The sequence below is a fragment of the Melanotaenia boesemani genome, chromosome 9 (genome assembly GCF_017639745.1).
Source record: "Melanotaenia boesemani isolate fMelBoe1 chromosome 9, fMelBoe1.pri, whole genome shotgun sequence".
NCBI classification, from domain to species: domain Eukaryota; kingdom Metazoa; phylum Chordata; class Actinopteri; order Atheriniformes; family Melanotaeniidae; genus Melanotaenia; species Melanotaenia boesemani.
Genome location: NC_055690.1, coordinates 23,625,368 through 23,645,887, shown reverse-complemented (window position 1 = coordinate 23,645,887; position 20,520 = coordinate 23,625,368). Strand labels below are relative to the sequence as shown.

At 38.8% G+C, this 20,520-nt stretch overlaps 1 protein-coding gene across 2 annotated transcripts in view; it reads left to right on the top strand.

Moving 5' to 3' along the window:
* Positions 1 to 19,306, top strand: part of fam168a (family with sequence similarity 168 member A) — a 33,201-nt gene extending 13,895 nt beyond the window's left edge. The window contains exons 2-8 of one of the 2 annotated variants that reach the window (XM_041995163.1): positions 2,943 to 3,050; positions 3,647 to 3,738; positions 9,871 to 9,951; positions 13,432 to 13,577; positions 14,066 to 14,252; positions 14,379 to 14,505; positions 14,737 to 19,306. In XM_041995163.1, the coding sequence (XP_041851097.1) occupies positions 2,989 to 3,050; positions 3,647 to 3,738; positions 9,871 to 9,951; positions 13,432 to 13,577; positions 14,066 to 14,252; positions 14,379 to 14,491 (681 nt within the window). In that variant the 5' untranslated portion in view covers positions 2,943 to 2,988 and the 3' untranslated portion in view covers positions 14,492 to 14,505; positions 14,737 to 19,306. The remainder of the gene's footprint in view (positions 1 to 2,942; positions 3,051 to 3,646; positions 3,739 to 9,870; positions 9,952 to 13,431; positions 13,578 to 14,065; positions 14,253 to 14,378; positions 14,506 to 14,736) is intronic. The other variant, XM_041995165.1, reaches the window with a different exon arrangement.
* Positions 19,307 to 20,520: the final 1,214 nt, after the last annotated feature.

The following is a 20,520-nucleotide window of genomic DNA, read 5'->3' as shown; positions in this document are numbered from 1 at the left end:
AAAGAAAACATTTGGCAAAAAGCATTTGCACCTGCAGAACTCCAGTTACCTCCCAGTACAAGCTTCCTGTTGTGCAACTTTAAGACTGGGCTGCTTTCTCCCCTTTTTTACTCACCTGGTTATGTCTGCTTTGTTTTTTCTTTTCTTTTTTTTTTTTCATTTGTTAATTCAAGCTAGGTTCTTTTGTGCTAGTCTGCGTTTTCTCTTTAGCTTTTCAATCTATAATAATCCGTCCTTACACACATCAAACCAGAACTTTGCCACTCTTACCAACTGTGTTGTCACCACTCAGCTGATTCTGCAATACGACCCAATGTGTGCAAGCCCACGCTGATGCAGGGAGGAGCCACATATGTTTGGCATCTGTGAATTACAGAACAGAAGCTTGTTAACAAAAACTTTTAAAAAAAAATTATTACATTTTTCTGAAATTTTCCTGCAAATGCAACCAACACTCATTTCTTCACATTTTCCTCTTGTAGTGTTTGGTTGCTTCATAGAAATATTATTTGGCCGAAGCAAGGCATTTCCTTAGAAACTGAAAAAATCTTGTCTATTTTCTAATTATCCATGAAATGCATAGCTAATCTGAAATGTAATCAGGATCTTGCTATATATTTAAGCATCAGAATTACTTTCTTTTTAGGCTAGTGTATATATGTATTTTCCAAGAAGGATTTGATGCCAAAAAAAAATTATGAAGAGCTCAAACCAAACAAATGAGTGTGTGTTTTTTTTGCATTTTTAACCAACAAACAATATGTTTTTTCTTTCCAGTTTTCTTTGTGGTCTATTTATGCCACATATGGAAGAGACTTACCTCAGCTCCTTTACACTCTTATCTGCAGATAGATGTACAATCCCTGCCTTTGTCTCTGTGCAGTGAATGATCTCTGTAGCATTGTCTGTCGAACAGAAGGTTTTCTGGTTAAAAAGGGGCTTTTTTTTCCCCCCTCTGTTAGTGGAAACCTTCTCATCACCTCCCCCTTGAAAACAAAGAGTGTTATGGTTGAACACTCCTACTCATCACATGCATTCCTGCTGTCCTCTGCTCCTCACACACACACCCTCATTAGATGCATTGTGGTGCCCTTCTTGTTCTCACTCATTCGTTTTCATCACTTTTTTTTCTGCATTCGGACTCACTGAAACAGGAAAAAACACCCGTGTCTGACTACTCTATTCATGCACAGCTGTAATTGGGTACGTATGTGTTAGGAGGATAAGACCTCAGGGTCATGGTAGCCACCTGTCCATGTGTTAATGCCCCCCCCCCCTCTTATTCCATTATAGGTCAGAATTTCAGCGTGTCTATTATTTAATTCATTGTCAGGTCAAAAACTAATCATCAGTTCTCGTCCAATCCTCTTTTATTCTATATGAAGTCCTAATTAACAAATCTTTAGTTGTAATTTTGCAGTGCTGATGATGAGCTTTCTTTTTGAATTTTTGTCATAATCCAAATGTTAGTTTTCCTACAGAGATGGAGATTAACCAAGGTGGAGAAAGCTTATGATAAATTGAACACAGATGAGCCACAGTGAGTTATAAAATGCAGGAGGCTGAGCAGAGCTAGAGGAAGACATTAAAGCACAGATGATGCGGTAGATTAATGAGGAATGTACTTTGAGATGCGTTTCAGCAATCGCTTAATCAATTCCCTTGAGACATTCTTTTGCTGTGAGACATGAATTGAAGAAGTGAACTGGAGCTGACATACCACTCTTGTTTAACAAATACACACACACACACAGGTTCATGTTTCCGGATGTGTATTAAGGAATTCATGCACAAAAACCACTGAAAAGCAGCTGCATTCATTTGTCGGTGTCTTTTGCCTTTTTGACGTCAGTGTTCTTGGACAGAGCTTTGAAATGCTTCCCATCCTAATTCTAAGTGTCACTTGGCGCCGTTTGACATTACTGTGGTACAATATATGCCCACAAATTGCAATTCTGAAGCTATAATTGTGCAAAAATGTGGTTTTTGTTAGCTTTTAAGTGACTGTGAAGCATTAGCGCAAGATGTATCGCCTCTGATTAGCATGATCTAAGAGGGACATGGATTATTTGATATATTTCAGTAAAAAGTGTGTATTTCTATCAGCAGCTGAATTGGATGGAAGATTTTTATTATTTTAATATTGGATGATGAATTGGTGAAATGTACATATGTTTAGAGGACTAAATATTTGCACAAAAGGACCAATGGAGGACAAAATATGACACAGAACACAGCAGAACCACACTCGGACCCACACAGGAAAGGCCTAAGGAACTGAAGTCACAATCGGCAAAACACACACATAAGCTCATATAACACACAGCTCATATGCACCTTTCCTCTCATCATCCCCCCACACCCCTTTCAACTGCTTCGCTCTTTGTTTTTTGCAACACACTTGTGGTTCTGGCTCATAAGCATCCTGGATCATGCCTTTTCATGGCCTGGTGCAGAACTCTTTCTTATGCTATATTTTGTTCTGTTTTGCTCTCTTGTCACTTGCCTGCTCACTGGGTTTGTTGTGCTGGAATCAGTGTTTGCTTTGCTGCTTGTATTGGTTCTGTGCAGGACATCACATGTGCAGATAAATTCATATTCATTCCTCACTCACTTGGATACAAACATCTTACAGGCTCCACAAACGGAAATTGATTATAATGGAATTAGCAAGTACTTCTGAAACAACATTGTAAGCATCATTCACTGTATGCACAACACATTTTTTTAAATATCCATACACTACATTTTTTATTGCACTTTATTATTGGTTGCTAAAGACACAGCAGTTACCTCAGACACTCAGTCGGAGCCACACGCTTCCTTGCTGCTACCACTAATCATTTACCGTTGCACTGTTGCCTGCTTTTTTGCTGTTTATTTTTTTTTCTATATTTTCCTGCGTTCATTGTAATCATGACCTTTCGCTGTTTTAATTTCAGATTTGCATATCCACTTCCACTCCTTCCTCATTTGCATACAGCAAGAATGGCGAGCGGGCATCCCACAGACAAATTCAGTTTCATGTATCAACCAGACACGCACAAGAGGTACGGGGCACGCATGCACACACACTCTCACATACACTAATACACTTACACATGCCTGTCCTCCTAATGACCAGGTGAGTTAAAAGTAACAGAGGTGTACTTAAGTTTGGGGGGGGGTCAATACTACGATGAAGAAAGATGGCTAACAGGAAGTGCAGTAGAAGATGGTCTGTACTTATATTACCGGCTGTTTGTGGAAACTTGCCAGGTAAACTGTTGTCTTTGTTGGTACAGAAATGAAAGAAGCAAATTTTGGTAAAATGCTGTTAATGCCACTGGTGCTCACGGCATTATTTCTCAATGGTTCCATACCATCCTTGTTTTTCTGTCATTAATTGTGCTTATTGTTATTTCAACTGTGTGTATTTTTTATGCTGTCTTATATTAAGTCTGCTTTAGGGTGATGAATCATGGAGTTTCATCTTTTTCTTTTTTGTTGTTGTAACATTCTTGGAGAATCCATCAGCTGAGCGTTCCCAGAACACTGGGGGATTTATGTGAAAGTGTGCGTGTTTGATAATCATAAAAACTTTCTATTGACCCTCTGTTTCCTTTCTATCCCCCCCATGCCTCCACCCTCTCTTTGTTTTTCTTAGTAAGAACAGGTTATCTTCAGCCATGAACCCAGTCTACAGCCCTGTTCAGCCCGGCACTCCATATGGAAACCCCAAGAACATGGCCTTTGCAGGTAAGGCCGATATCCTCACACATTATTTCTTTACCAAGAACATCAATGTTTCCCACAGACCAGGTAGAAATTTGTGGCGCTCACCTGACGCCAGTGAGGGAAACGAGTGTGTGCAGGGGCCACCGTTTAAACACACACTTTCTCAGCTGCCATATTAAATATAGACCTGTATGCTTATCTACTGTGCTTCAGTCACCTGCTGAGACAATTTTAGAGCTACAAGAAGCATTTAAATTATTCAGCTCAGCCTTACTACTTTAACATAAGATCTAAACCATGACTGTGGCTTGAGGGTTACAAATGAACAAAATATCTATGTTACCATTTTCGTTATATGCATAGAAAGGCATGGTTCGGGATAATGAATTACTAACAAATATTAAGCGTAAGCCAACCTTCACTTAGGGAAACTTTTTTTTTTTTTAAAGTTTTTACACATTTAACATCTGATGACCACTTAAGCTGTAATAACCTGCAAATTATTTTCTAAAATCTAGGCCTTAAGAAAAAAACAAAACAAACATTCTCATTTGTGCCACCCTTTTCATGATGAGTGCCCCTGCCTGGCCCCCTCATCAAAACTTTTCAAGACCTGCCTCTGCACATAGTACAGAGGCAGAGAGTGATGGGAGCAGCAGAGTTTGCGGAACAGTAGCTATGCTAGGCTATATGTCCATACACGCCCGTGTATGGGCATATAGCCTAGCATAGCTTGTCTCAGCTATAACCGCATTTCATCTTAATCGCATCGTTTTCTGCGTTAGCAGCGTTATATGCTGACTTAGGGTGCGGGATGTTCAGTGTTAATAATGTTTAGTTCATAAGGATAACATTACCTTTTCTGAGTTACAGTAATCTTTGGGCAGGTGCGTTTGAGCGCAGAATATCATACTAACCTTTTGGTAAACTCCAGATTTCATTGACCGTCTTCTCTGTGCCAAATACCCGGCTGCTTTGGGTTTATTTTGATAAGCTTCGTGCATTGTGTGTGTAGAGGAGGAGTCGGCGAATCAGCTGTCAATGTGTGTGCACGTATCAGTGATGTGTGGATTGATCCACAGTGAGCGGTTGTAAGTCACCAATAAAGACATTTCTTAAAATATTCAGATTTAATTCTTGGAACAGCATCAAGGAGGGGCAGGGAGGAATCTGTGACATTTGGGGTTGGTTCTGTGGTGCTGCGCCACACGTCGGTCTATGTTGGGGAAACCCTGAACATGCTTTATGCATGGAACTGTATTTTTTAAGAATGAAAAAAAATCCTGAAATGTAATAACCATGACAATCACTTTTATATCGCTGTTGAGTCTGTTTCAGAAGGCAAATTTTATTAGAGGACATTTAAAGAAATTATTAGCATCACAAATATTGTGTTTTGGACAATAGTATGACATCATCACAAATATTTGAATTATTTAGTCTCCCTCCTTGTCACTTCTCCTCCAGCTATATGTTTTCTTGAAATGTAAAGTCAGTGAGCACATTCTAATAAGTTTTAAAAAGGTTGAAGTCCGCTTTGAGTCTGCAAAAAGCTGCTCAATCTCTAGAGAGCTTTGAATATACAGTACATGCTGTAGAGTACATAGCTTCAGGATAGGAAAGTTTTTAGTTTTTTCTCCCAAGCTAATGTAGCTGCATTACAGTTTTTAAGTAGGCAGGTTGCTATGTAACCTTAGATTTGGTGTTATTGGCTGAAATACTCATTATTTCTGTACACATGGATGCCAGTGTTGGCCTTGAGTCAAATCATTCAAGCAGAAAATTGAATAATAGAAGTACATATAAAAGCACCCTGTTTTCCATTTCCTAACCCTTGGTAAGCATTATTACACAAGGTCAACTGACAATCAGATGTAACAACCTAGTTAAATCTAGCTGAAGATTCAAACATTAGGCTCTAACCACAGCTCCAGACTAAACTTTTCCTGTGATGGGTCTGTATTGATAATTTTAATAGCATAAAAAGGAGCTCTGCTTAAATCGACTTTACCGTAACAGTCTTATTTTTTTCATTTTGACTGCATAAGTGACTACTTTGGCCTTAAAGCGAAGACACTACAGGTGAATAGAGTAAAATTTAATACTGACAGCTGTCGACATGAAACTTTCCTGGATTATTCCCTACATTAAGACTATTTTTTTGTGTTGCAGGTTTTCTGAAATTTTATGTTTAAATATACAAATTATATATTATATAGCCAAAATAGGAAAAGATCTGAACACTGGATAATCCAGGTTGACAGTTCTTTTTAAGTTTTGTTCACATACTAGAGTCAAAAGCTTTTACAGAGGGGATTTTGGATATCTCTATCACTTCACAATTCATAAAATACTCCAGTCATGCCATGTTTTTGGGATGAACTGTTCTATAAATTGATAAATATCAAGGAGCCCTTCTGTAAAACCTTTAAAAACACAGACCAAAGCATAACTGGGGTTTTTGACCCAGAGTATGAGGAAGAAAAAACTCATTTTGAGAAAACAGCGTTTTAAAGGTTTGGATTGTAAAATTCAAAACATTTTTGCTCTTCAACACTGTTTACAGACATATGCAATCAGATTCATGAGAGCAACAAAACTCAACATTTCTAACACTTGAAAGCTGACAAATGGACAACACAGCATGTGTAGGTGCTTCATCTGAACACAAACTCAGTAACTCAGTCACATGTTCATACATCTACTACTGGCAGACCGGAGAAAATGAACTTTTTTGTTAACATTTTGATTGTAAAATTTAACATAGTTTTGTCAGAAAACACTATTTGCAGACATCAGTTCTAATCACATTTATAGAAACAACTTTGCAAAACATCTATACCACATCAAAGCTGACAAGATGAAGCTGTTGTGTTTCTGGAAGATTTTAGGTCAGTGCAGGAATTCTCAACTTTTTATTTATTTATTTTTTTGAGGGTTGCATTTCCCAATCCTTATTCATAGGCTAAGAGAATGTGCACACTGGTGTCATAAGCAAAATCATGTCCTGTTGCATCCTGGGAAGTAGAAGGGAGGGGGAAAGGACGTGTATACAGAACTTCTGCAGTGATCTTCTTTACAGAGACACTGGAGAAGCAAACTTCTGTAAAACCATGATTTTATTAATTGATCTTCACTTTGAATCCTGTCCCTGTTCAACTGGGGAAAATAAATCCACTGATCAGTTCATTCCAACATGCAATGTGAGCTATGAGGCACCGCTGTGCTGTGCACTGATCAGCTGTCACCATGCTCCTGGTTTGAATCACAGCTTTGTGGCTATAATCTTTCGGATGTTTCATCAGCTGATCTCGGTCATTGCATTGTCCTATCGTCTATTACAGATGAACGTTACCTCCATCTTCTCTGTGAACATTTTAGGCGTCTTTCTTTCGGCATACATAGTCCCGCGAAAAGCCAAACGTGTGTCATGTGACCAATATGAACCAATGACACGTTGACGTTGAGATCAGCCAATGAGAGTTTGCGCTTGGCATGAAACCCTGTGTTTTACTATCAAGTTTAGCTAAGAATATGGGGAAAAGTTGTCAAGTTCAGATGAGATTACACCGTTCGGTAGCGCTTTCAAACAATACCAAACATGACGGGGTGCAAACAACCAACGTGGCGCTGTGCTTTTGTGTAAAAAGGCAAACTTTAGGTGAATTTGGAAGATTTGGGTTTGCATGCAGACATATTTTCATGAAATAAATACCTAAAATTTTTATTTTTAAAGGTCCCATATTATACACTTTATTCCCAATCTGAGACCATTCATTAATATCTAAATGAAATATTTCCGCCATGGTATGGACAAATCGACCCTCAGTTTGAGTGCAGCGGCTTCTCTTCACCTCCCTCTTTTTAGCAGCTTCAGAAATGTGCCGTTTATGGTGGGCGGAACCCTGGTGGAGCAGCTCAGCTGTTGGCTCTGCCCATCGCATCGCCCGTCATGAGGTGATTGACAGGTTAGGCCTTAGCGGTAACTAGACGCTGATTACAGCGTAGTGAAGGATAAACAAACGCCGGAACACCGGAACCCATTCCTGAAGCCCCCATTACCGACCCAAACCGCGACGCACGGAGAACACAGCTAGCTACGCTCATTAATCTGATGCACAATGGCACCGGATACAAACAGTAGAAACAGTGACTTGGCTACATTTACAACAGTGCTAATATATTTTCAAGCTATCAGACTAATAAGGCCGAAACGATAAAATAACTGCCAGCTCTTACCTCTCCAGCTGTGTCACGGACAGTTGGTATTGAACCTGGCTTCAGCTTCAAACGGTTGGCGAAGCCTGCTTTCCATGCACCCATGTTGTGGAAACAGTCCTCTTTGAAATGCTGGCCACAGACATGCAAAACCTTTGGAAGTTTTCCGGGTACATTTCCTCCAAAAATAAAATTAATCCACTCAGTCCTCGTGGGTTCAGTGGATGGAAGTAAAAAAACGTTTTCGTGTTCATTTATGCAGCCACAAACAGAACAGTGCTTCTGTCGCTTAGCCATGTCCGCTAACGAGGGTTGCCGAAAAGGATAAACACTGGGCGCTAGGTGATTTTTAGAGGGCGGGCTTTGAGAGCCGGTAAGCGGGTCCATCGCTCTGTGGGGAGTGGTTATTGTCCCTTATGACGTCTTAACGTACAGGCTTTCAAACTCGCTCAATTCAGCGCTTACTTCCCTAGAGGTGGAGCAGGGGGGAGAGAGAGCGCCTGAAAGAGTTTCACACTTACGGGTCTCCTACACATGCGGGGGGACCAGTATGACTGTTCCAAAACCATTAAAAAGTGAATTTTGCATAATATGGGACCTTTAAAGAAAAGGGGTGGGTGGGTGGGTGGGGACTCAAAATTGACTAGGTAATGAAAAAACCTGGTCAATTTTGCCCGCCGTGTCTCGCCTTAAACAATGCTACGAAACTGCCAGCTTCATCAACAGATCTTGCTCATTACAGTTTCTGCATCCAACTTATGGTACCTCTTCAAGGGTTTGTTTGTGGTAGAATTGGACATGTAGTTTTCCAACAAATGCGAAGCCACGGCAACAGCACATGATTTGAAGTTTTGTATTTTTTTCCCGTGCAAAATTATTACTGCACAGATTGCATCAGGGGTGATGGTGGGCTTCTTATTGACTGGACCTAGGTAGACAACGAGCCCCGACATGGCGTTGTTATGACAACAGGCTACGTGTTTGCTATTGATAACTATTGTCAAGGCTGAATATTCTTTAGATTTTCTAACACAGTTTAATAAATCACCTTGACAACGTTACATGTTATCATTTGTCACTGAGCTCAGGGTTACGTGCCCATGTGGCCATTTGTACCTTACCAGCGATTCCAAATGGAAAGGAAGAAGCAAATCAAGAAGAGGAGAAAGATACTTATTGATTAATTGTTCAGAAGACCAAAATGCCACTTTTCAAAACTGATACCCCATTCCTTGTTCACAAACTAACCAATACCAGTTCATATTTTTCAAATCAAACCTAAAAATGCATTAAATTGAGCTTAGTCTGGATTGCTCTGAAATTGTGACCAATGTCAAACTTCTTGAATATTGTCATTTACCATCACCGTCCGCCTCTGCAATGTGTGTGTGTGCGCGCAGATATTTAATAAACCTTCATCTGACTGTGGTTGAGCCTACAGCGGCTAAACCTCCTTATAGGAAAGACTCAAAACCACAGAGCAGATCATTTGTGGGACTGTGGGCCAATAATAGCAAACAGTGAAAGCAGCACTTCACTCGCTTTCACTCCTTTTTTCTTCTCGTCTCGCTCTGTTGGCGCTTCACATTATGTCAAGGAAAAGCTTTTTCTCAGGTCAAATTGGCATTGTTTGTTCGGCGTATGATTTATGACGTCTGTGTGTATGCTTCCTCCAATAGCTAATGTTTCTGAATTTATCTCCTCCCACAGCATATTGGCAGGTGTGTCTTGTCTGCCAAATTTGTGTATGAAAGACACATTCAGCCGACTGTGTTATTGGTGCAGACACGTCTCTAATGAGCACCATCTGTGCACATCTTCCTCCATGCCAAATATTACCTTACCTGTGTATATACATGTGTTTAGGTGTCCCTCCTTGTTTTTTTAAAGCTAAGGTTTCTAACACGTTCTTTGTCTTCTGTGAACCTCTTTCAGGCTATCCAGGCGGTTATCCTGCAACAGCCCCCACCTATACACCCAACCTTTATCAAACAGGCAGTCCTGGGTATCCACCAGGTGAGCTCGAACTTACACACAAGCACATAATTTTTTTTTTTTTAAATCAACATGTGGTGTCTTATGAAAGAGAACTGCCAGTCAACACTCCTTTTAAGTTTAAAAAGAGAGAGAATTATACCACCAAGATGGCAGAATGTGAAGGGGGTCCATTGAGGTGTTGATTTAACAGGGATATTATCATCACTTAGTATTTAGCTACAAAGAGAGGCATCATTCAGTGTGCGTTTTTGTTGAGAAAAAAAAAAACAGTACATCGGCACAGAAATATAAGGAAGAGTCATGAATAAAGTTAGGTCTATTATCATGCATCTCACACTGAGAGGTACAAACTGGAAATCTCACTTCAAGCCATTGTAAAGTAAATATCATTGTCGGGCCTAATAGATCACAGACCAGGAGTAAAATCTTATCTAAATATCTGTTCAAATACACAGTATTGCTGAGATAAATTCCAAGTAAAGAGATGACCATGAGGAAAACCTCCCTATTCTAATTAACAATGTGGAAACATTTTAGGGAATTAGATTTTACACTTTTGAAGTCTTAAAAAAAAAACAAAGAAACTACAAGTGATGAATTTTGAAGGGAAAGCTTTGAAAGCTGCTGGAGAGCAGGATTTAAAAAAAAAAAAAAAAAAAAAAAAGAAATGACAAGCAGATATTTATAACCGAAACAACCTCATAACTGTGCCTCTAATCAGTTTAGTCATTTTCCAAAACTGCCTGTCTCTCACACTGAGAAGCAGCTGAGTAATGTGTTGCTGTGAAATAAAAGTTAATCACTGTTTAGGTTAAGGTTGACCAAACATTTAATCTGTTGAATAAATTACAGTGAAAATTTGAATTTCATGTCAGGAGGATCCATTACTGCTGCTGCTCTGTTTCACTGCATAGCGATGCATTGATTTTATGTATTTGCTTTTCATACTTAACCTAAAGCAAATATTGGTTTCCCTGCATATTTTTATAATTGCCTGAGTCAACTGAGGTTGCAGTTTTGTCATAAATCAAACATCATTGTTAAAAATTAAATTATGATTACAATCAGTCATGCAGGCAGAAGGTAGCTTAGAGCTCCGAGGCAATATGGATTAAACGGTGCTCTCAGCCTAAAGGCATTAATGGTGGAGGAGTGGGAAGCTAGCCAGTAACAGCTGCCAGTGGCTGTATAACAGCAGATACATCTCTGCTGGGGTCCAGCGTCTGGTCCCAGAAGCAGATGGGGGTACACTTGTATTCATTTGTCTGTATGGATTTAGATTGTTTAGAGTATCTCAGTCTGAATTCAGGTGATTTTCAATTAAATCTGATATTTTATAAGATATTCGGAAACATTACAGTTCAACCATTTGGCTTTTGGAGCTGATATTTTCTCCACAACCGAAACGCTTGAGATATGTATCATATTGGTATCTTTATTACACTATCAGAAACCACAAAATGACTCATTACTGTCCAGTAACGTGTAAATTGTCATTGTAGCACTATAAGAATATTAGATTACCCCAATTCAAATCTAAATGCATATAACAGGTAAAAAGCCAAAGAGGCTTTCTGATAATGAAAAAATAAAAATAATAAAGCTGAGTAAACAATGAAAACAGATTAAACTTCACAAGGGCACAATTCATAACGAGCATGTGGAGTTTAAAAAAAAAAATAAAAAAAAATAAATAAAAAAAGGGAAATGAGATAATAAAGGACAATTTGGTGATATTTTTTATACTTCAGTGGGCCTTTCAGGACATTCAGTGTTCATGACAATTTTAAGAAGCTTCAGTCGTGCACAGTATGTTCATTAATTAAATCATACAATTTGTTAGATTTCAACTGTTTCTACTGAAGCTGCCTCCTCTCATCCCCTCCCTAAGTTTTGCTTTATCTTTTGGATGTCTAACAAAACATCAGATCTTCTTTGGCAAAGCTTGCGCTGCTTTGTTCTAACAGAAACCTGAATCTCTTTGTTTTAGGCTGTGTTGTTGTTGCTGCTGCTGGAAGACAAGTTTCTCTCTGTGCGTTTCCCGGGGCTGTATATTTTAATACACCGTGAAATAAAAAATGTTCATGCTGTAAAAAAGTAAAAAAAAAAAAAAAAAAATCCATCTAGCTGCAGTCTGCTTAGAAATGTGTTTTGGTCATTATTTCTTAAGACCACTGGCAAACTGTTTTCTATCAGCTGGGCTTTTGTGTAATTGTCACAAATCATTGTCCTCTAATACGTTACATTCATGCTCGAGCAAAGAATGACTGAGAGCATGCGTGCACACGCATACTCATACACAGACTTTTAGCCACAGAGCAGCTCCAGCATCTCTTTGTTCCCTTGTCCTTGTGTGAGAGAAGGGCTTTCATAAGCTCTACAGCGACAGCAGCTAGCTAGTAGCATGTTTGACCTTCAGGCTCCTCCAGGTGGTCACTCGAATGTATTGCAGCTCACAGATCAGAACACGGATGAATGTTGTGTGAACCTGATGCCCTCACTCCCCCCCCCCAGCCGCATGCTTTAGGTGGAGACTGTGTGGAATGGTGTGTTTTCTACTGCTTTACTAAAGTATAATCCAGGAAAGATTAAATATAGTCCATTTGCAGTGGCCACACAGCTTCTTTCTCCTTTTCAATAATCAATCTGACTGTGTTGTGTTCAAAGGTGAGGGTTAAGCCAGCCAAATGAGACTTTTTTAAGACAGACTGGCTTGACTGTTGTTTTTCAGACTGAAATCCCTTCGAACAGGGAATCTAGTGGGCTCTATAGGAAATGCAAATATTGAAAAACAAAGACCAATGAAAAATCAATGCAACCGCATACTTGGCTATTTCTGCTCCATTTTCTATGTTGATATTGCTTCATTCTTTTGTAAGTTATTGTTAGATCACATGAAAGCTTTTTTTTTTTTTTGTCAATTCATGATCTCCAGCTGATCAACTCAGAAATCTTTTCAAATGGTGCAATGGTATAATCGATTGTGGTGGCAAAAGGCAGTAAGAATCACTCATTATTTTAGTAACAGGCCACATGGCAGGTTTTGATTTCAAGAGAGCTTGGTGGAATGCCTCGGCTAATCACATGACTCCACAGTTTCCTCCAGTTCCTCAGTGTTTCAGCATCTTATCTGCAGTCTTTCCAGTGTCATTACTCTTATCAGTGTTGTATCAAGATGTAGCAGCTAGCTTCCTCTATGTGGAATAATGGTTTAAAGTTCTTCCTGGCCAACACCAAGTAGCAGGCAAATCTTTCTCTTTGGAGGTAAAGAGTTAAAATTAAAATAATAAAATAAATACAGCACAGTACTAGATCTACCAAATTTATAATTAAACAGCTCTTTGCTAACGGATTCCTTACAACTGCTTAAAGATGTCAAATTGTTTTTGATTGTCAAAGAAGTCAGTTATCCAAAAGTAGAAAAAAATAAATCTTACCTATTCAGTTATGATGGAATTAAAAATCCTCTCTTCTCCTTTTCTTCTTTTCTCTTTTTAGGATATACCACAGCAGGAACTCCATACAAAGTTCCCCCCACTCAGTCAAATGGAGCACCTCCTCCCTACACTCCCACTCCCACCCCATACCCGACAGCTATGTACCCCATCCGCAGTGCCTACCCTCAGCAGAACATTTACGCGCAGGTAACTGTTTGAGAAGTGACAGCGTTACTGTGCAGAACGCTGCTGCCATGATGTCTGGGCAAAAGATGTCTATTTAAATGTTAGTCATCAAGAAAATGGAGCATCCATTTGTTTTTGCCTTGTGTGCAGAAAGTGTTACAAAGTCACATAGTTAAAGGTCAGTTCAACACAATTTAGGGTTTTTAAATAATTGCTCAATAATTATAAAGCTGTGACTTGTTTAGAGATGCAGTTTCACTAAAATAATGTGTTTTGTTGTAATTCAATTCTTTGAAAACTGCTTTGGAAAGAAGAATGTGTGTGTGTATCAAGCTGCTGAGTTTTTCTGCTTGATTCTTTTTTTAATAACAGACAGCGACTGCAAAGACTTTGTTCCTCTGAGAACTCAGATAAAATAAAGAGTTAAATTGTGTAATAAGCTTCATAAATCAGATGAGCCCGGACCTCCATCCACACCAAGCCACCCCATGTGTTTTTTTTCCTGGCAGGGAGCATATTATACCCAGCCAGTGTATGCGGCTCAGCCACATGTGATCCATCACACCACCGTGGTGCAGCCCAACAGCATCCCCTCCACAGCCCTCTACCCTGCCCCCGTCCCCGTTCCTGCTCCTCGCAACAACGGCATGGCTGCCATGGGGATGGTAGCCGGGACAACTATGGCCATGAGTGCAGGTAGAACAAATGTTTATTTCTATGATACTAAAAGCTCTTGTAGCTTGTGATTGAAATTAGGTAGCTGTTACTGTACACCTGAGTAAAAATTAATTTCACATTCATGGGGGTGTTAAATATTTGTAGGGACTCTGCTGACAACGCCCCAGCACCCCCCAATTGGAGCACACCCAGTTACTGTGCCAACCTACAGGCCCCAAGGGACACCTGGTTACAGCTATGTACCGCCTCACTGGTAGAGCCCACCCATCATGTGAGTGTCTGCACAGCTGTTTACTCTCTCAGATGGACCCTCACCTCCTCAGCCCTCTCTCTTCCATGTGGTCCCTCCTCCTTTCTCTTCTCTTTTTCATTCCTCCTTTTGTTCCCCTCTTGTCTCTCTTGACTTGTGCAAACCGTGTAGCCTCACATTTCTTTTCTTTTCCTCAGAGGCAGTTGTAAATCAATCACCCATGTGTGCCTGTGTTTTCCCCCCTCCCTCTAGATCTGGAGTCCACCATCGTATGCAACTGCTCCAATCTTACACGAGCTCCCTGCGGTAACCATGGGAACTCGGCACCTGTCTGCAAGAACAAAACTAAAGTGCAACAGCCACTTTACTATTATTATTATTATGCGACATTCTCTAATGTTTTTACAAAAGCTGCTTTTTTTTTCCTGTTCATTTGCCAACCAGTCATTACTTTTTTTTTATGGTTGTTTTGTTCAGTTTCCTCATTTACTTTTGCTGTGTCTGTCATTGGAACTCCAGAGGGACTCTTGACCAATCACAGGTGTCGGTCGCTCCTGTTTCCTTGCTGTGCTGGTGTGTGTGTGGTCCTGCCTGCTGCTGCTCAGTTGGCTGGAAAATATTGGGCACTTACTCTTCATCATCATCTCCATCAGTCACTACAAAGACTATTTGACTAATGCTGCCAAATTTTCTAACTACTAGATATCAGCACAGGGTTTTAGCTTCATTAGGATTTTTGTTTTGCGGCTTGTTAAAAGTTTTTAAATGTTTTTATTTTATTTTATTTTTTTGCTACAATTAATTGAATTACCTTTTTCCTGTTTTTTTCTGCCTTTTGTTCTTCCTTCTTCATCCTTTTCTGCCGGACTTGTTTCATTGAGCTCAGTCGTCTTCCAGCGCGAAGCTGTCAGTCCCAACAGTAGTCAGTCTGTCGTTCTTGTTCTCATGTCTCCGCGTGAGTGTCAGTCGGTGCTGTAAGCACTAACTGACCTCCACCCATTGTGCTGCTTGTCTTACCTTGTCCACATTAGTGTTGTACCTAGTACACACTTAAGAAAAGAATCCCCTATTTCATGCTACATACTATGCAGGCTGGTATGTTGTGACACTAAAATCTTAACATAGCTAGAGAACATTTCAAAGTTGTTTGGGTAATTTCAGCTTTTCTTATCTAGGTCAGTACATTTAATAACAATAAAGGTGTTTAACTTAATGTCAGCAGCACGGGCAGTCGTGCACAAGTTCACTCTCACACACACATAAGCACACACACAGGGGCTCCTGTGGCACATCAGACAACACAACATCACTTAGTGGCACTTACTGTACAGTAGCCTCCCAGTTACAATGTTAACACACGCATACATGACACATGGATCTTTGGGGGTGTCCACGGCAGACACAGCCAGCAGAGAACGGAGTTTAAAGGGATTGTGTTGGCGCCAGGATGGGAGAGCAGGGAGAGGAAATGGCAGAGGAGGAAGGAGATGACATACTCACAGCCAGTCATTTTCTTACAAAACAGTTTAGTTTGTGACATCTCACCTGCTTGGGAATGCACAAACATAAAGGCTATTTTTGCACTGTTTGTTTTGTACATTGATTTTTCTTTTTTCGCTGTGGTTATGTAATCTCCTCCTCCTCCCTCCATCCAGGCGAGAACTAATAACCAAACGCAGCTGTTGAGAAAGTTAGCCTACTGAGGTGTCTGTTTAGAAATGAACCATTCAAACACCACCCAGTCCATATAATTGGTGTCAAGATTATAATACAGTCGTGTATGTGCAAGCACAAAAATCAGCCTGTAATCAGTCAAGTAAATGGTCATGGTGTTCATGGCAAGTGTGCATTTAAATTACATTTCTGTGTGCAAAGGTATTGAACTTTGTGCAATCCATCTTAATCTGGTTTTAGTCCTCGCCTGGAGAAGATTTTGAAGATTTGGGTGGGGGGTAGAGGCTGATATTTGGGTGAGGCTTGTGGCATTTTTCAGGATTTGCAAAAAAAAAAAAAAAAAAAAATTAGGACTTGCATCACAACTCTATGATCTGCAGAGTACAGATTGGTATTACAAAGAAAAACCATCACTGCACGGGTATGTGGACGAAGTGGTTTGATTATTGCAATAAAATAAGAGGGAACACCTCCAGCTGTTAACGTACAGTAATTACTTTATCAGCCTTTTGAATTGATTTTTAAAAATGCTTATTGTTATATCTAAACATGGATTTAAGGCCGTTTATGCAGCCTTCATTCAATAATTAATACAGTTACTGCTAAGAGGAGTAGAACATATCAGAAGTTTGGGTATTGAATAACATTGTGAGGAAATATTGCACAAAAGATAAAAAAAAAAACAAAAACAAAACTTGACTATACTACTATAATTTAATGCTAAGTAACAGGTACTTAGGCTTTGTAGTGCAAGATGGAGGAAGAAGCAATTTATATTCTAATTAAAACAATAAGGTTGAGTGTTTTGAGGTATTCTTAGTCCAAATGTTTGTACACTAGTAGGTTAATTCTCAAAGTGTTGCATTATGCCGCTGTCGGAGGAAAACCACATATATTTGAACCTAGTTTAAAACAATGACTTGTGTATTTTAGATAAGTGGATGTTATTGGTATGACAGTCAAAGTTCCCACAATGTAAGGATTGTGTATATTTTAAATTGATGCCAGTAAAAAAAAAAAAAAAAAAAAGTACAAGCTGGATTTTCTTGCGACAGCAGTAAAGTTATTCTACATTAGGATTATTTAACCGACCACTACCTTTGTCAGTATTTCTAAATTAAATCTTATGTTTTGCTTTTTTATTTTTTATCTTCTCTCCCTTTGGTCAATTAAGCATAATGGGTATGCGTAATATTCAGGTGTATTTCACTATAGCATTGGATTTCTAAGTTTAAAAAAAAACAACAAAAAAACATGCAGTATATTTATACAGCAAGTGGTACATTAATGTATTTCTAGCTAAGCATGGTTGCATCAGTGTGGCAGCTACTGTTTGTGCTTTTAATAGTTTTTATTTTCTTTTTTTTTTTTTTTCTTTTGTTTTACTTCTTCTGCATCTCTGTCGTCTACATATCTGTCACTACGAGGGGAGACGTTAACAGTGTCTGTAAATAATATTAGGACTTGTGGAATTTCTTGTTACCAAATTCCCATATTTTTGATTGTCGCCTGAATTTACAGACATTGAGGGAAGTAGAGGACGAGTGCCAGAACTGAAATGGACGGCATGTTTTATATTGACTGAGAAAGGCCACTTTGGTGCTTTTTGAAGCCAACTTCCTGGTCCATTTCTGTTCTGTGAGTATTGAATAATGTCTTGAAAACCCTCAACCTCCATGCCCTTTTGTTCTGTGCCATATTTCACCAAATTGTTGTTTAGTAAATATTTGTTCTTCTCCCAAATAACTGGTGAACTCTTGAGTCCTTATGTCTAGCTTCCTGTGAATCTGTGTTTTCCTGTTGCTATCCTATTTATCATGTTGATGCATATTGTCTGACTTTTATCTTAGTGTATTTTCTGTCTTTATCCTGTTTCCACTTTGCACCCTTTCAAGCGTTTTATCACATTCTGGGATGCAAAAGGATGTTGGATCATATGTACTTTCCCTCCCTTCTCCACCTTATTTAAACTTCCTTTTTTATTTTCCTACACTTTTGGGATTTTTGTTCTGACCTTTGCTACCCTCACCACCCCATCTGAATAGCATCACATTCAATTACATGATGCTTTTTAAATTTCTGCCATAAGTCTTGGTTGTTACCACATTTTATGGCATTTGTGAAATTTCACTGATTTTTCCTAAACACTAGATGTCGCTGTAGACAAAGTCTAAAAGTGGCAGCGTGGCTTTGAGCCAACATGATAAATTCATCAGGGCCATTTACATTTAAGAATTGGATCTCACATTTTAAGCACTGAGATTTTTTTTAGTGGGGGGGGGGGGGGGGTATTAGAGTCCCCCCCCCCCTCTTTAATTTTCAGGCATTTTCAGAAATGCTGTTTTTACACAGCAAAGGCAAACCTCCAGATGAGGTGTTATTTGTTGTAGTTCTCGGTGAATTTAGCAGGGCTGTGGGCCAATGCTCTTTAACTGTAATTCAGTTGTAATAAGGACACTCAGTCGAGAGGGGGACCCACAGAGCAAGCATGAGAGTCGAAGGATGTTTTGCAGGATGCTGTAACGGCCTCCCCATTTCACTCCATTCCTTGCCCCTTATATATTTCAATTTGCACTTAATTGAAAATGGGTGGTTGAACACTTGTGTTCAGGGAGGAGAGGAAGAGAGGGAGGGGTGCAAAGTTGTCTTAATCATGGATTTTTTTTTTTTTTTTTCCATCTTCATTCATCATCCTATCATTTCCAAACCTTTTAAAGGTAATAACTATTAATAAGGATTTCTTGGTTGGTTCTTCGTTTTTTTCCCCCAGTGTATTTTAATCTTGAACTTTTTGCTTTTCAAGTGAAAATGTGATCAGAAGCATTCATTATGCCCCCTCTCTCTTTCCATTTCCCCTCTCCTCTCTCTGCTTCTTATGCCTTGCAGTTGCTGAGTCTTAGTTTTTCATGAGTATGAATTAAAACACTACTATCACGATGAATAGTAGGCTCTTAAATGTCTTTGATGTTCTGCTGCAGCTTTTAATTTCAACTGTCAGAGGTATCTCTTAGTTTGATTTGACACTAAATGTGATGCAAAAAGTGGGAAATTCCTCGTCTTCCAAAAAAAAAAAAAAAAAAAAGAGAAAAAGGAAAAAAAAAAGCATATACTCGCATCCCTCCATGATCGAGTATTAGGAACAACCCCATCTTTGGAAGTTTTAGTTTGGTACCCAGTTTGCACATGCTATGGTATATCTGTTACCGTAAGGTTGTGTTTGAAACTGAAGCCCAACGTCTGTTCAGCGTTGAGAGAAGTGAATTGTATGTTAGCTATTTGGTCCAGAGTGAAGGACCTGCGTCAGGCTTGTGATATGAAGTGTAAATCTGTTTTAAATTTTTATTTTTCTTTCTTTCTTTTTTTTTTTTTTTTTTTTTTTTTTAAATTTTGTTGAGGTTTTGGTTGTTTTTTTTGTTGTTTTGTTTGTTTTTTTTTTTAAGATCAGTTAGTGATCTTAGTACTATAACTAAGCCAAGTTTGTAATTGTATATTTACTGTAAAATGTAGAACATTGAATAACTATTAAAATTTTCCTATAAAAGGAAGGATCGTGTCGTCTGCCTTTTTTTTCCTTCTTCAAATTCCTTGTTAGATCAACATGAATGACTAAATAGCCTCTCGTTGTCTTTTATTCGTCAATATTCAGACATTCACAGCTTCCTTAAATGAATCAGACTTTCTGAGTATGTGTGTATGCACCCCTAAGCTTTACATATTATACCTTTTTATATGTTGCTGCTCATTATTTAAGAAGTGGAGCTAGTAGCTAGAATGACAGAATAGTAAGCATTATGCAAAGAAAAGTTTGTTTTTTTTATATAGGAATAAATGTACACTGAGGGTTACAATGGAAGCAGTTCTCAGCTTTTTTAAATATATAGTTAAATAAAAGTGAATAACCTTGTTTGTACAATATCACAATATGCAAAATGGCTGCCACCTAAATGAATAATTTACAAGTTTATAACAAATATTACATTTAGAAAAATCCTCAATATCCTTTACACCCACACAGCCCCACATTAACACACTCCCACAACTGCTTCACTATCCAGACATATATTCTGTGATACTCTTCCCTAAATTCACACCAAATATGCTGGACAGCATCTGAGCAAAACAAATGGCTCAAATACATATGCCTATTTTAGTATTTATTATTTGCAGTATTCATTAAATTATGTGAAACAAACTTGCTAAGCCTTTCCTGTCTTGGTCACTGATCCTCCTGAATCATTTTCAATATTTACCATGCATAGTCATGCAGGTGTACATAAGGTCCACAACAGTTGCTAATTTAGCTTTTTTTTCATGTAATTAAGGTAACTGGAGGTATAAATCTAATCAATTTCCTTTCAGTGG